General features: G+C 38.5%; 1 protein-coding gene across 1 annotated transcript in view; it reads right to left on the minus strand.

Annotated features, from left to right (window-relative positions):
- Nucleotides 1-8,437: 8,437 nt before the first annotated feature.
- LOC132133243 (OTU domain-containing protein 7A-like) overlaps nucleotides 8,438-16,514 on the minus strand; it is a 36,311-nt gene continuing 28,234 nt past the window's right edge. Inside the window, exons 10-12 of the mRNA XM_059546037.1 lie at nucleotides 13,276-13,390; nucleotides 12,484-12,568; nucleotides 8,438-12,184 (exon numbers count right to left, since the gene is read on the minus strand). Of these exons, the coding sequence (XP_059402020.1) occupies nucleotides 10,667-12,184; nucleotides 12,484-12,568; nucleotides 13,276-13,390 (1,718 nt within the window). The 3' untranslated portion in view covers nucleotides 8,438-10,666. The remainder of the gene's footprint in view (nucleotides 12,185-12,483; nucleotides 12,569-13,275; nucleotides 13,391-16,514) is intronic.

Here is a 16,514-nt window from a genome sequence, read left to right on the forward strand (position 1 = left end):
CTGCTCTGATTGTCATGTTTTTCTATTTACCAAGTATCATTTACATGCATGTATATGTGTGTGTGTGTGTGTGTGTGTGTGTGTGTGTTTAAATATTATTTATTACTTAAATATTAATTTATCAGATTGTTGTGGTTATCTTTTAGATATTTGGTTTTAGCTTCAAATTAATTTATAGGAATAGTTTAAAAAATATATATTTTACATACAATTATGTGTTGGATATTTTAGATACTATATATATATATATATATATATATATATATATATATATATATATATATATATATAGGAATTTTATAAATATAATTACAAAATATCCAATATTAATTAATATGTAATATTAATACCTATTTTTTAATTGATTAAATATTTTATAATTTCTTTTAATTTAAATAAATCAGTATTTCATGTTTATGTGTTTCTATTTATTCAATCTATTTTATTAGCCATGTAATAAACAGGATAATATACAGTCAGCCAGTTATTATTACAAAAATATGACCAACTGAATCAAATATCAAATATAAAACTATTTTTTTAAGTAAAAGTAAAAGTTTTATTTAGATTTATTCTTATCAGGCTACACAAATTCATAACAAATCAAAAAAGACGGTACTCCTTAAAGATATCCATGACATACACAGTATTTGGCAGCCCTGAGTGCTCTGCAGTCCCTGGCTCTGAATATCAAAAGCTTTGGCACACAGAGCACAATTCTAGGTTGACTTTGCATTACAAATTGACCCAAACCCTTTAGCGTGCAGCCAATGGTTGCACTTGTTGCTCAGCAGGATGCCAATACGAAGCGAGAACAGAGAGACGCCTGTTTTGTGGAATAATGCACTCAAGATACGTCCGTCTACAGGAAGTACACCTTGTTCTAGGCATCGGTGCATTCATGCAAATATTTACTGTAAGTGATGCAGGGACATGTCAGCAGAGACCACAAAACAGGTGGCATTTGTGTTTTCTGACTAGTTATTTGCAACACTGAACAAGGACTGTGTTGAAAAGAGTGTCGAGATGGTGAGATATCGAAATAGCAATGTGTCTGGCACATGTGTGTCACGTCATACACCACGTGTCTAAAGTCATATATTTCATACAGAAAATCATGCTTTGAAAATCTGGACAATTGCAATATCAAATAAGGACCTAAAGTAAAGGAACTAAAGAATGAGTGGCCCTCATTTGGTCCCACTTAGTTATGCAATGAAGCAACACTTTCAAAATTCATAACCACCCACTAACTGGCCTGTCTTTAGGCCTGGTTATTCTCTGTTAAGAAGAATGAAAATGCTAAAAATATTCTGAGAGAAGGCTGGTGTGTTCCTTGCTCCATCTGCTCACCTCCTGTCTGTTTTATTTTGCACCGTCAATTAAACCGTCATTTTGGTAAAAAAAAAAAAAGTGTAAAATATGATTCGAGTTTATTTAGAATTAGAACATTGATTTTTGCAAGAAATAAAAATTGCCAATGGGGTAAAAAATTAAAGGGACAACAAATGTATTATTTATTACTGGCAGTTTTTTATTTATTTTTATTTATTTATTTAATTTATTTTGTGAAAGGGAATTTACAACCTAAATTAAAGAGGGAGGTGACTGTAAGTGTCTGGAGAAATTCAGCTGAAAAGGAGGGGTTGAAAAATAAGAGGCCTTGTGTAACGGTAGCTCTGCTAAAAAGAAGTGCACGATGCAAGGGTAATCCAAAATACAGTCTTTGGTCATAAATCCACAGAAAAACAGAATACAGGAACAGACCAGAGCAGCAAAACAAAGCATGACCAAATAATAACTGGGAACCGAAAGAACAGTACGTGGAGTATTTATACAAACTAGGTCAAACAGGGCAGACAGAAAACAGACAGACAAAGCATACATGTAACACCTTGATGATGTGAGCCAAACTAAGTGGAGCAACTTTATATTTAATCATAATTTTTTTTACATATTTGATTGCACATTTTTAAGAAGAAAAAAAAGTATATATTATGGCATATATATGGTATAGATTATGGCAAACTACTTAATGCAGGGGTCTTCAAACTCGGTCCTGGAGGATCGGTCCCAGTATCCTGCAGAGTTTCACTTCAACTTGCCTCAACACACCTTCCTGGGAGTTTCCCCTGACTTTAAGCGACTGTAAATCCCCTACAGTCTTAATTTGTGTTCCAAAGAGGAACGAAGGTCTTACGAGTTCGGAACAACGTGAGGGTGGGTAATTAATGAAAGAAGTTTAATTTTTGAGTGAACTATCCCTTTAAGTCTTTGAATGACACTCCCCCCCCCCCCCATTATGATATGAGTACAGTTATATCACCTTGACATTTATAAAGTTTTTCACAACTTGTCCCTTGAATGTTCTGGGTCCAGTGCTCAATCATTCAGACAGACAGACAGACAGACAGAGATGGACAGAGAGACAGGTAGACACATCATTCATTTCTCTCCCCCTCAGAGATCATGCTGCAGTGTGAGCCAGTGAGTAAGAAAGAGACCATGTGAGCAGAGAGCGAACTGTTCCTCTGTTGAATATGTGTGTGTGTACAATGACTGCTTGAGGGTGGAGAGCTAAGGGGAAAGATCAGAAAGAGAGAGAAAGGATATCTTACTATTTTCTTTTTCTCTCTCACTTTCTTTATCTGCTTTTGGTTTTCTCCAGCTGGGATGCTAAATAATAGCCCACAGTCAACTGATGTGAGGCCGGCAATCATCTGACAAGCATTTCATTCAGTTTTGTGGCATGGAGGCTTTAGAGCATCAGTGATACTTTTTAAATTGAAACAGGGTGTATAAACTGCAAAAACAAAAGGAAAGAAGGTGTGTGTAGGAGAGAGAGAGTGAGAGAGAGTGTATGAAGCCATGTGGTTGTACTGGGTGATCAGGACTTGAGCTTCAGAAGCTCAGACTGTGAGTGGGTGTCTCTGTGGGTGCTGTCATAGTGTGAATGTCCTCTGTCCCTCACGTACTCCCGCATGGCAAGGGGGCGGGTGGCACTGGTGCGAACTCTACGCCCTTCCAGGAAATATTACTGCAAGTGTGGGCCTGATCCTATTCCCATTCTTACCCACTTCCTGTCTGGACTTTGATATGATTCTATAGTCTGTTCTACAGACAACAACATTTCTGACACTGAAATATAACACTGCAGATTTTACAGAATATAATATATCTGCTTATTTGGAAACATTAAAACATAAAAAAGTCAAACACATGACAATGTCAGTAGTTTTACAATCTGCATTAGTGTTACTGACCATTGAAATAAAGCTCATATTTAATTAAGCGAAAATAAATATTAGATTTAACTTTCAAAAACGTCTAAAGAAATTAGAAGCGTTTCTTTTGCAATTAACTTTAACTTTTAACTTTAACTTTTGCAAATTAATAATTTGAAGTACTAATGCATGCATTTTATATACTAGGTTGAATTAATTAAAACCTAAACTTAAAAATGATGAAAATCTAAAAATAAAAGCTAATTTATAATATGAATGAATAGTACAAAAGTAAATAATTAATATTAAAATAACACTGGTGCATTAGACTTTAATTTATTATTATTCGTTTTAGTATGTTAAAGAGAAAAATATATCTCTCATTTTTTATTTTCTTGTTATTTAAACTTCTTTTCATAGAATATATCCTGAATTATTTTTCTTATACAAACCCAATTGACCAAAACGCACGACTATCTTTCTGTCAAGAGAAAACTTTTTATCTCTTTGTAGGGCTGAGATTAAGCCTTCCTGGATGAGTTACAGTGAGCAGGGAACATCTTTCTCTGGGGACACATAGATCACAGACACACCTCAACTAGCATCTATAAGCTGAAGAGGATTGTGTATAGTGTATGAGCTGACTGAACAGGTTTATGGGAGCACAAAGTTCCATAAACGAAATAACACTTCAAACGTCTGAATCAAAGCAGATTTAGATGCAAAATAATTTCACTTAAGGAGCTGTAAACTATTTTTTATGCATTAAAAATCATTGCCTAATGTTAGCAAGGTGGCTAAATCCTGATGCGCGGTGTCCTAAAATAACCATTTTATAATTTTGCCAGCAAAAAAGACCAGAATCAAGTGAGTGAAGTGACATTCGGCCAAGTATGGTGACCCATACTCAGAATTTGTGCTCTGCATTTAACCCATCCGAAGTGCACACACACACAGAGCAGTGAACACACACTGTGAGCACACACCCGGAGCAGTGGGCAGCCATTTTTTATGCTGCGGCGCCCGGGGAGCAGTGCCTTGCTCAAGGGCACCTCAGTCGTGGTATTGAGGGTGGTGAGAGAACTGTACATGCACTCCCCCCACCCACAATTCCTGCCGGCCCGGGACTCGAACCCACAACCCTTCGATTGGGAGCCCGATTCTCTAACCACCAGGCCACGACTTCCCCAAAATCAAGTTATTGGCATTATGAACAGGGTCATTTCTCTGCTTAAAAATCTTTCATCTCTTATCTATAAGTAGATTTAAAATTGCCTAGACTTATCTGATTATTTTCTCTATTAAAAAATCACACCTAACAAGTGAAAAACTGCAGCTTTGTTCAAGACCTTAAGGTACTGTAAAAGGATTGCTAGAACAGCAGCAATCCATTTTCCATGCCGTTACAGTCAGTCCTCTTGTTTCAATTTGAATGCTCACTGATCTTGGCAGAAAATAAGCATGAATATTTATTAGAAGCTTAATTTCCTCTTGTTGGTCTCATTATGTCAGAGCCAAAACAGACACTGCTGTTACCAACATGAAAGTAAAGATGATTACTAGCGTTTCTGATAAGGGTTTTGTTAGGAAATTGCTTACAAGTGGCAACACAGATCACAAGTTGTGTCTCCATCTTGGGGCTTCTCCGGTCTCTGCCAAAAGAGAAAAGCTGTTGATGGTTTCAGTTGCAACCATAAATCTGGTGGGCACAAAAAAAAAAGAAAAGACACTTCTTGTTCTTTTTATTTGCCGTGTTTCAGTGTCTCTTTCAGAAAAAAAGAACCCTCCCACCAGTGAGTATTTTGGTTGTTTCCTTTCTTTGTTCATTTACAGTACATCGCCTCCACAGGGTGGGCTGGTTCACCTGTACAAAGACCTCTATGTTCTCATTCACTCTTTCTAACATTGTGATCTTGATTAGCTAGCTACACATATAGACAACTAGTGTGCACAAAAGGATGGCAGTGGAGAAAGATACTAATAAGAATGTTATGTCATCATGTAACAGGACTAGTGGAGTCATGCTAAACTGCTAACTCTTGTCCAGCAGAAAAAAAAGAAAGAAAGCAAAAAGAAATAGCTTGGGAACATGATTAGGACAAAAACAGGATCACATGAAAGAGATTCATGTAAACACTAACAAGGCTAATGTAACCAGCTAACCTTATAATCTTTGTTTTATATAACTTAGATAAGAAAAAATACAATAAAATGCTTGGGAGCATGGTTAGAACAAAATTAAAATGAAAGTTTTAGTAAGTTTTATCCATGAAAGAGATACTAACTGCTAACATGGCATGCTAACAGGGCTAATGCAGCCATGCTAACCTGATATACCTTGACCCCTTGTTGTTAATATCTCACCGAAAATAAAAACAAGAAAATGCTTGAACATGGTTAGAACAAAAGTAAAATGTTTTCATGGAAGACAGGCCTACTTTAGGTTTTACCGCGCTAACTGCATAGGCTAATGTAGCCATGCTAACCTGATAAACCTTGATCCCTTGCTGCAAAAATATGACAAGAAAGGTCTTTGGTGAAAATGGTTAGGACTAAAAAATAGGTTTACATGGAATATATATTTCAGCTTTTAGTTCACTAACTGGGTTAATGTAGCTATGCTAACATGGTAAATCATGACCCCTTGGTGTACATTTAACTACAAAAATAAATCAAGCAAACAAACAAAAATGCTTGTGAAAATGGTTAGGACAAAAATACAGATTTACATGGAAAACTGTTAGCCCTCTGTCACTTTAACACCTGTTTAGAAAACTTAGACATTATATACCATACTCCTGTAGTTTTTATTATTTATTGCTATTTTTTTAAAAGCATTCAAGGCTGCATGTTACCGTAAAATTAACCATAGGCAAGCATATTTTACTCTGCTTTACATAATGCCTAAGAAAACCTCCATGCACATAGAAAAAGTGTGGCTTAATGCTTTAATAGCATGTTTATAGTATCAACAATCGGGAGAGTCAAGATGTTAAAGTGTGGACTGTGTACAAAAGTACACTATCACTGACTTGTGCTGTTATGTACTGTAAGGCACAATAAAGCATTGACTGCTATATCACAAGACCTCTTAACATTCAATCTTATAAATGCATGACAGCATGCCATGCCCCAGCTAAGCACAATGCACTTTCTCCTTCCTGTCCACCAATGCAGGAAAGACATGGATCACAAACAACACTGTACCAAAGCACTGTGTGACCTTATACTGTCTCTCTCTCCGGTTTTATTTTTCTTCTCACATTTTTCACATTCTTTTGAGAAACTGTAAGCCGGCAAACAGAAAGTCGGATTATTGATGAGAGACTTCTGAGAAAAGAAATGTATGAAGTTTTGAAGAGGGCTGCACACAAACACAAACTAGGTCATGGGAGAGCCGTACAGGGGCCGCTCTGCTGATTGATAGATAGCAATGTGTCTTTCTCTCTCTGTGCATGCTGTCTTGAAAGGAGATGAGTTCACATGCCTTCTTGAAAAGAAAAACATCTTTCTCCTTCTATACTTACCCCTCGACAGGTCAAAGCACTACACGTATATCAGTAGTATTTTGGTTTTCACATTCAGAACATAGAATTAGCAAAGTACTAGAAATCTCAATGTGTTCTTGAAAGTTTCAGAAGACATCTCAAATTATGCTTGGGTCTGCCAAGTTTCCAATCAAACGCCAGAGATTTTAATATGAGCTCAAATACTTCTCCTGGTTTTACGTGGCAAGTTCTAACAACTGGGAGGTGGGGGCAAGTTCCAACGATCGGGTGGTTTTGATAATCATAACAGAAAGCAGTGCTACACTACACAACTGTATGACCTGGCGAATTCCGACAGCAATCCCATGAACTGTAATGATTGTCATGACAGGCCAGGAAAAACATTACAATTACTGAACAAAAGATTCGAAAGCTCATGGATTGGTTTTCACTATCTTCAACAACTGACAGACTGGAAGTCATCCATTTACAATGGAGGTACATGGAATTCCGATCATACTGTAAGCGTAAGTGGAAATTTTGGATCTGCTTTAGACACATTGCAATGTTTTATATTTTCTGGCTTGACCATATGAGACTTCAAGACTGGCTGTGATTCTAATTGTTGGAGATAGTGTAAATGCGGCTTTAGGGTATGCGATAGCAGTCAGTGTTGGTGTTGTATGCCAATGCTTCTGTATGATTAATGTGAAATAAGGGCAAAGAATCTCACTGTTGAAACTACCACAGTGCCAGCCCACCCTAAGACCACCATGCCTAAATAAAACATAAATTAGATCACTATTTTTACTTAATTTAAATAAGTGTAATACTTGATACTGTTAAGTATCTCTTTGAAATCCACTTATTATACTATAGTGAACAGATTGTGAAGTCATTTTAAATCTTTATGACAGCCGAGACATGGTTCAGTCCTAAAGCAAGTGCCCTCGTTTCTGCATCAGCAGCATTATATCTTCTGTACCATGTGCTCTTAAACCAGCTCTCAGTTAAATGTGTGGGTGTGTCTGTGATCCTTTTGCAAAAAAATTTAGACTATCCTGTTTCATCTCACACATGATGCAAATGACATTTGTCGATAACGGATAAGCCATCCTCATGTTTTCCAATTCAATATATTTTGCAGTCTCAAAGGGAGAGGGACTTAAAATATGCATGACTAAAATCATAATTATTTACCTCCCAATCTTTAAAGTGACCTGATTTGTGTTTTAACTCTCAGGCCTCTATAAAAATCTTTTGTGTGCAGTATGCAAAGAATGTCTGTCTTAAGTGAACATACTGTACAACACAACAGAGAGTTCACTGTTAGGGCGAGACTTTTCTGGCAGATGTTAAACAGGTGACCTGTAGGGCAGCTGTTTGGTGCTGTTTTTCATGCTAATGCCATGGTCCACGACTGACAGCGACTACTGCAGGGATATAGAAGCTGAAAAGCACTAGATGCAAAGATTTACACCTAAAACTACACCTAGATGCAAAGTTTTACGACTCTATTCCAGTTTTGCGGGCTCAATCATACGAGAAGTCAGACATTCTAATGTGGGTGTTTAATACTGTAGACTGAAACAACAGCCTGAGGCCCTGCTCAAATTACAGAACTTTGAGGAAAAACACACACACACAGACACGCAAGTCTGCTACCACACAGGCACACACCTTTCTTCCACAGAAACAATTTAAAGAACCACACAGACACCATAGTTAACAATAAACTAATCTTATTTTGTATCTTTTTCTCCTGCTATTTACATTGGTAACTAATGTGAAAATTAATAATTTAAAGTAGTGTAAAACTCTCAAATGAATACAAAATCATATTTTACAATTCTAAAACGGTGAGAGTCCATGAGCTTGTCGAATATAAAGGAGGCCGAGGAAAAGCAGGAAGTTGGGAAGTGAAGCGTGGGAAGAGAACAAAGCAGTGGACATCCTTGGCCAGGAAATACAAAACACTTATAGAGACACACAGTTTGTTACCTGGACACCACCACACAACAAAACACAACAAGCGCTGCTCTTATAGTAATCTTGTCCATGTAGAGGAAAAGCACTTGATTTGGCCTTTGCTTAGCAGAGGCACACAAAGTAGCTAACATGCTAGTCACACTAGTTGAATTGATTGGTGCAGTCATCTTTAACATCCTGATTTTCTAAGCACACAATGAGAATTAGCGCTTCAAACAGTTGAACAGGTGTATGTTAGTTAGTCAGTTAGTCGATAAGCATGTTGTTGTCTGTGATGGTTTTTGCACTGCTGTGATCAATATAAAAAAATAATAATAATAAAATTAAAAAAACAAGTAGGGTTGTACCACAAAATGTAAAATTTTACATTTAGAGATTTGGTTTGGCAATGTGTCCTAACCAGTCGTGATACAAACTGCCACAGAATAAATTAATGAGAGATTTGGTGCAAACTAAAAACGTATTAAATTTTTGTCCATCGCTTGGTTTCACTGGGTTGCTTCACCCACCGTACAATCTCACAGGTCTATTAAACATAAAATATGTTCTGATTGGCAGTGAATTTGTTGTCACTGAATTTTCGTTTTCATTGTACACATGAAAATTTCAGCTACTAACATTCCACATTGCACCTAGTTAGGACATTATTTTGCACTGCTATGTAATCTATGAGTCACAAAAGTAACATGCTTTCAAGAGGTAGATTTGTAGGTTTTAAATATCCAATTTTACATTTATAGATTTAGATGCTTCTACAGTATGTATATGATAATCACAAATTGGGGGTTAAGAGTAAATTTTCCTGAGGACAAACGAAATGGAGGTGAAGGACCATTTTTGGTACATTAGAGGCTAGCATGGCAGTGAGTGTTAAAGAATGTTGATGAGCAGTTGCCAATTTCTTATAGCCAAGCTGTGCCATCAGTGATAAAACAGTTGACAAACACAGTTTCATAAGCTTTCCAACTTTAGTCCACCGCAGAAGCATATAAGGGTTTGCATTTCATACATACATCCTAAGGTAAGGTGGTTCTTGTAATTTAGCATTCGCTAGCATGACTGTGTTATATATTGCAATTACAGAAAGCAATGAATGGAAGTCAAATGCTTACTGTTTTGGATGTCACGTTTAAGTAGCACACAATAGTGAGGTTTCATTTGATATCATGATGGAATGCAAACCCTCCTATGAAGAGGCTTTATATTACAATATAGTACATGATAGAAAGTCAGTGTTTACACTGTATATACACACTCTGATATTCCACAAATTTAATACTTTCCACTATTATAATCCCTGTACAGCAGACCTCTTACAATCTTATCTATATCCCATAGAATCATATGGGGAAAAGTAGAATATGGCTGACGTCATGAATGCATAGATAAAAGGGGGAGGGTTGGTGGTTGTTACCAAACTTATTGCTTTCAAAAAAATAACAAATAAAATCAGAGTGCTGAACAGTGCATCTCCCTCCCATTGAAATTATTTGCAATGCACAGCAAAATCAATGTTATTGGATATTAAGATTCCAAAGAGCTATGCTGTGAAGTATTGCATTATAATGACCTCTAAACAGAGTTTTCTCTTACATGATTTGGGAAGCTTTACATCTCTTTCTGCAGGTACAAGGAGCTTTACGACAGACTGAGCAAAATTCACAGACAAGAGCTTTTACTCTAAAACAAGTAAAAGTATGAATTAAATTGGACATAGGACAAACAATAACACAATCTCTGGCCAAAGCTGTAAACTGATTCTGGTTGCACTTCCTGTCATTGTCAAGCAGTGTTTGTTCGCTATTGAGAGTAAAGTAACAAGAATACAAGGAGGCTGATCTTAAATATAGTAGGAAAATGTTATGCTAGTTCTTTGTATCGCTTGCGAAGTGCAAAAAGGTGGTGCTGTTGCTGTTGGTTTCACACACATTGGGGGTGGCTATATATGTGTGCGCATTTGCAGGTCTATCCTGGTCGGTGCACCTTTATCTCTCGTTCCCTGCGTTTCAGCTCCTCTCTATAACAGTATGAGCAAAAGTTCTCTGTCTCAGGTCGGCCATAGAAGGTGCAGTTGTCCCTCCTGCAACGTTTCTGCTGAAAACAGTACATTGGGCAAACACCACTTTGCCCTTTGGTTTTGTCCTGCCCCAGCCAGGCATGGGGCGCTGGGTCCTCATCTGCAAACTCCAGACAGTCCCGGATATCACCAGTGTTGAAGCCATTGGTATAAGTGTGGGACTTTTGTTCCCCAGGCATGTTGTACGGGAGGCTGTCTATGGTATTAATGGTACGGATGCCAGACATGCGGGCTGGGCTGTAGCTCTGAGAGGACAATGAGCGGTTTTGCTGGGGGTAGGTGGCACAAGTTTTGAGAGTGCTGACCATTGGCTTGTAGGACTCCTCTTGGTAGCTGGATGACTGCACATTGACATCCCTGAGATGGATGACACTGTGCCTCTGGATAGGTGGCGTATGGCTATAGTGAGCTGAAACAGGGACTGGTCCAGGTTTCTTAGCACCGTTACTAGGGGAGGAGAAAGGGACAGGGGACATGGAGGATCCTGGGATGGACGCTGGGATGGGTATCGGGATAGGGGAAGCAGCCAGCTTTGGGCTTCCCCTTTCTTGGACCTTCACACCCTGGGAAGAGTTATGGCTAGTTAGCAATACTGGTGAGCAGCTCTCAGGTGGAGAGCTATCTGAATGCTCCCTTTGGAAAGCACTCTCCTGTTCAGGCTTCTTTAGTGCCACTCCATTGGCCTGAGGCTTCTTCTCAGTCTCAGACTTTCTCTTCTGTTCCTGCTCAGAACTGAAGCGTTCTTGGGCACTGCTCAGGTAGAAACTGATCATCTCTTCATGGAACTGGTGTCGGTGGCTGGTGAGCAGCAACCCAGCAAAGATGAATTTGCGCTCACCCTGCATGGCTGCCCGAAGTATGTTAAGGCTGAGTTTAACATCTGTGCTGTACTTCCAGTTGTCCAGTGTCCGATCACCCGAGTTTTTGCCTGATCCTGGCGGTCTCTCAACAGGTGAGCTACCAGAAGCACGGTCTGTAGGAGAGGGACTAGTTGTCTTTTCTGAGGATGATGTGCTGGCCGACTGGCCTGACTCCTCTTTGCTCCCTTTTCGTGTTTTTGAGTCCTTTTTCTTGGATTTCTGCTCTCCGTTCTCTACCGTTCTACCATTTGTTAAAGTGGACTTGCTGATCTTACCATGAACAAGTCCTCCAAGGCCACCCATATTCTTCTTAAGTTTGATACCCAGAGTCTTGCTGAAGCTGCCCAGTTTGTTGGCTACTGAGTCTGCCCTTGTTTTGTCTTTGTCCTTTCGCTGCTTGTCCTTGTCCTTCTCTTTACTCGACTTGCTGTTATTGATGTTGGAGTTACTGCAAACAGACTCCCGGTCTGAGTCCATGGATTCTGCCAGAGACTGTACATCCTCACCTGCAGAGGCAGTGGGCGACTCGGGCTGAGCCAAGGGAGCCTGTAATACAAAGATAAGCCATGAGGACTCAGAACTGTAGTCACCTTTAGCTAATACTGTTCTCAAAAAACAAACAAAAGGGAAACAACCATGCTCCTGGAGGGCTACCATCTTACAGAGTTTAGTGCCAACCTTAATTAAACAAACCTAAACCAGCTAGTTAATGTCTTCAGTATTACTTGATATAATACTTGACATAGCCAGGTGTATTGTAACAGAGTTGGAAATTAAGTCTGCAGGAAAGACCCCAGGAGTAGGGTTTACAACCCCTGTCAAACAATAAATGGACAACCACTTACCCTTGTTTCAGAAGGAATTCTAATCCATGTTACATTCATGTAGTTGTGCAGAAGGTTTAGTTTAGCTTCCAGTGATAGAATAAGACTAGTGAGAGAGGAGAATATAGTCAAACATCTCTTCTAAAACCAAATTTGTAGCTCAAAAGGTTTATCAGCTCGAATGAGGCATTGAATATTCTTGTCCTCTCTTATGTGCCAGTGAAGGAATGGAAGAAATTACAAACCATTTGAAGCATGCAACTAGGAACTCAAATCAGTGCATAAATCTAGTCACCAGAGAATGACAGCTTGTAGTCATCAGTCCATAATGAAGCCAATGAACTGGGGGCCAAATCATTACTGTTACTTCAGTGCAGATGTTTGTTTTGGGTCTCTGTTCTTATTTATTTATATGCTTTAAATGCCTGACCTCCACAAAGTTACTCAGATTTGAAAACATTCTGCACAAGTCATCTTAACCATAAGACTAAACGCAAGAATATGCAACTGCTAAAAGTTCGGAATATGTACAGGCTTTAATGACCGAATGAGGATTAAAGACATGTTAATCAAGAGCCGATCGACCTCTATGAGGATAATGTGGCTTGGCGCCATGTGCTGAGTCCTTCTGGAATGATTTAGATCCCTCATATGGTAAATATAACTTATAGATAGAGGCTCTTGTTTGGCCTCAATTTACCTTTATTTTAATTACCCCTCATTTAGAGTGCCTGATTACACGTTATTAATTTAATTTTGCTAAGCTTGCTGTGGGGTAGATGGAGGATGAGAGAGAGACAAAAAAGGTCTTACTTTGCCAGCTTAGCATTGTCATTGTCATCCCTCCCCCACTCCCAGTCCCTCCCAGGGTCCACTGCGAAGTGCAGTGCTAGCAGCTTGTGCTCAGAGTCCGTCAGTGGGATGACGGCTGAAAGAGAGGGACAAAAAGACGAGAAGAAAGATTTTGATGTGATGTTCAAAACCAGGTTGCAACCAGTTTCCAAACAGATTGAAACAAACAGTGGGTCTAGTTTTAACTGGATACTAAGACTAGGGAAGAGGTGTTCTTGTTTAAATTACACTGCTTAGCTACTTTTAAAGGAATAGTATACCCAAAAATTAAGGGTATGACATTGTTTGATTTTACTTATTGGTCTATTTCTTTTAAAGAATCATCAGTTTCTCCTTCACTACAAGGTATGACAAAACTGCAAAAATGTAAGAGGAACAAAAATCATACTTCCATGATTCCAACACCCATATGACAGGAAAAACATTTCAACATTAATCAAGTGGTATGTTAACCATAAGTTAAAAGGCCTGGGTGCGGCACTGTTTCCTAAAAAGAAAACATCACAACTAATTCGCTTTTCCCATCACTGTATTTGTCATTGTACCTGACTAGACTTTTCAAAGTACAAGCACCAGACAGAATGGAAGGGAAAACAGAAAGTGGGTTTAAAGAAGAGAGATAAAGAGAGCGATTCAGTTCTAGTGACTGTTGGAAAATATAGCATGTTTGAACAGAGGACTTTTCAATCCCTTCTGTCACAACCATACAGTCATGAACCTGCACACACTGATAGAACAAACTGTCTTCTCTCCTCATGAACAGCCTGCCATTTGGCAGGTAACTGCTGGGTAGAACTCACAGTGTACCAATGATGAACATACTACTCTTCGATGATTCATTTAAATGACACTATGCAGAGTAGGAGTGAGAGACATCGAGTCACAGTAATGAATAAATGTGTGTGTGAAAGAAAGAAAAGGTCAAGGAGAGATAAAGGGTTTGTAGTAGGGCTGATCAAAAGTAGGAAAAATTTAATCATGATATGGTTATAAAAGATTATTATACCACAAAATTTACAATCAATATTTAGGCTTATGTTCAAGATACACATTTTTTATAACACTTTACACATTTTAAAAATGACATGATCTCACACACACACAAAAAGCAAATGATACCAGATATATGGATTGAGGAACATTTTAAAACCTATTATTAAAAAACAAAAACAAAAAAAAAACATAGCAGTTCAAATCACAATATGTCAAAAATAGTCACTTTTTTTTATTATGTAACCCTAGTGTGTAGAAAAGTGTACCATTTAGCCATTTTCCACAGTAAGACATGAGCATTCTTGAAGAACACTTCCTCCCTGTTGAATTTTCAATCAATGCACGACTTTGCTTCCCACCCGCGTCTTTTAATTCACAATCCTGGCAACAAGAAGCGTCAAAAATGTCCAGCTGCTCTACTGAACATTCATGCAATCCAGTCCACGCTCTAAGATTTTCCAACTTTAATTCACTTCTAGCACATTTTGTCTTGAATATGTACATTTCATTCAGTTTGTGAAAGTAAAAAAAAAACAAAAAACAAAAAAACAAAAACAAAGGAATTATCATCAACAATGGAACAACCAATTACAGCTATGGAATTACAATCTGTATTGTATCATGGTACCAGCACAGAACATTTCTGCAAGGATTTTGGGAGGATGACAATAGTTGACAACTACGAACAATTTCTCCAATAGAGCTCAACCAGCAGAAAGATGAATCATCACAATTCAAACTTTGATTTGAAGAAACAAATTGAAAATGGTGAGGTACAAAAAGGCCAAATGAAAGATTTCGATGTAACCTTCAAAAGCAGAATGCATTTACTGCAAACAAGGTTGTAACCGTTTTCAAATCAGAATGAAGCAAACAGATGCTTACATCAGACAATTTTAGGCTTGGTACTAATGCTGTTTACACACCTGGCTCATTTGCCGTATTTGTTTTGGAACCTGGCACTTTTTCTCCCTTAGTACGATTGCTTTAGGCATATATGAACATATATGAATATATGGCATATAGTCTGTCCTCAGTATTATGGGTAGTGTAGTTCTACAATAGGAATTTGGCAAATAAAAAACATTTAAAAAATGTTTTTTAAATAAAGCCAATATAACACTAACCAAAAATAAATCATTGCTTTGCAATCTCAAATCTCATATACACTATTTTTCTTAAATGGGAATTTTGTTCCAAGACCTACAAAAGTTGATCCAAGAAAACATCTAAGCTGCCAGAATCATTTACTCCAACTATGACGTTCTTTTCACTGTTACTGAAACATAAACTGCTGGCACAATTGAGGCTATGAGGTTTTTTTCCAGCATTTTGTGGGTCAAATTCTTGGGGAGTCACACCAGGACAAGAAAGAGCATCCAAAGTCCAAACTGAAAGAAATGAAGGTGGAATTCCCAAAGCAGAGCACATACTGTACTGTTCAGAATAACACACAAAATCGTACACGTGGGCATGCACTCATACATAAACTTAACCAACAAGTACCCCATTGTGTTCGCCATCACACACAGATACAGTTTCCCACCAGAGCGGGGTCAGACGGTGAAAGCTGGAGCTATGTGGGGTTGTGTCCTGACTCCTACATGCAGCTGTCCTCCTTTCTTTGGCCCAGCATACACACTCACATGCTTCAGCTCGCACTGTTGTTACTATTTGGGCCAGTTCCAGGTCCAAACACCATCACTGCCAGTTCTACCCCGAGGGTCTAAAGCATAACGTATTTTGTATCCCTTCTGGCAGTTGTGCAGATCTGTCCTTGACTGACCTGCCTCACATATGTTCAAAACTGTGAAGTCGAGGCCCCTCTCTCAAGGAATAAGGGGTGTCGATTCCTAGAGTATTTGTTGGTATTTGGTACCCCTGCATTGTCTGTCTGTTGTTTTATCCAAAATACTTTGACTGGATAAACATGCAAGTGATAATGGAGGAGTAATCAGGAGATAACGAGACTGTAAATTAGGTCTTTCGCTGAGCGCTGAGATGATAATACACACAGAAGTTGTTGACAGACAACATTGCTCGTGTATTCTGACATGCTACATTACAAGAGCATTACATGCAGAGCTTATTCCATTGGCATGAGGGGGAGGTTGATGTATGCCGAGTGGGTCTGGCTGCACGGCATGGCACCGCCTCAGGAAAGTTAGCCAATGAGCGGGAATAACTGTCATGTGAGGGATGTGTGA

The sequence above is a fragment of the Carassius carassius genome, chromosome 50 (genome assembly GCF_963082965.1).
Source record: "Carassius carassius chromosome 50, fCarCar2.1, whole genome shotgun sequence".
NCBI lineage: Eukaryota > Metazoa > Chordata > Actinopteri > Cypriniformes > Cyprinidae > Carassius > Carassius carassius.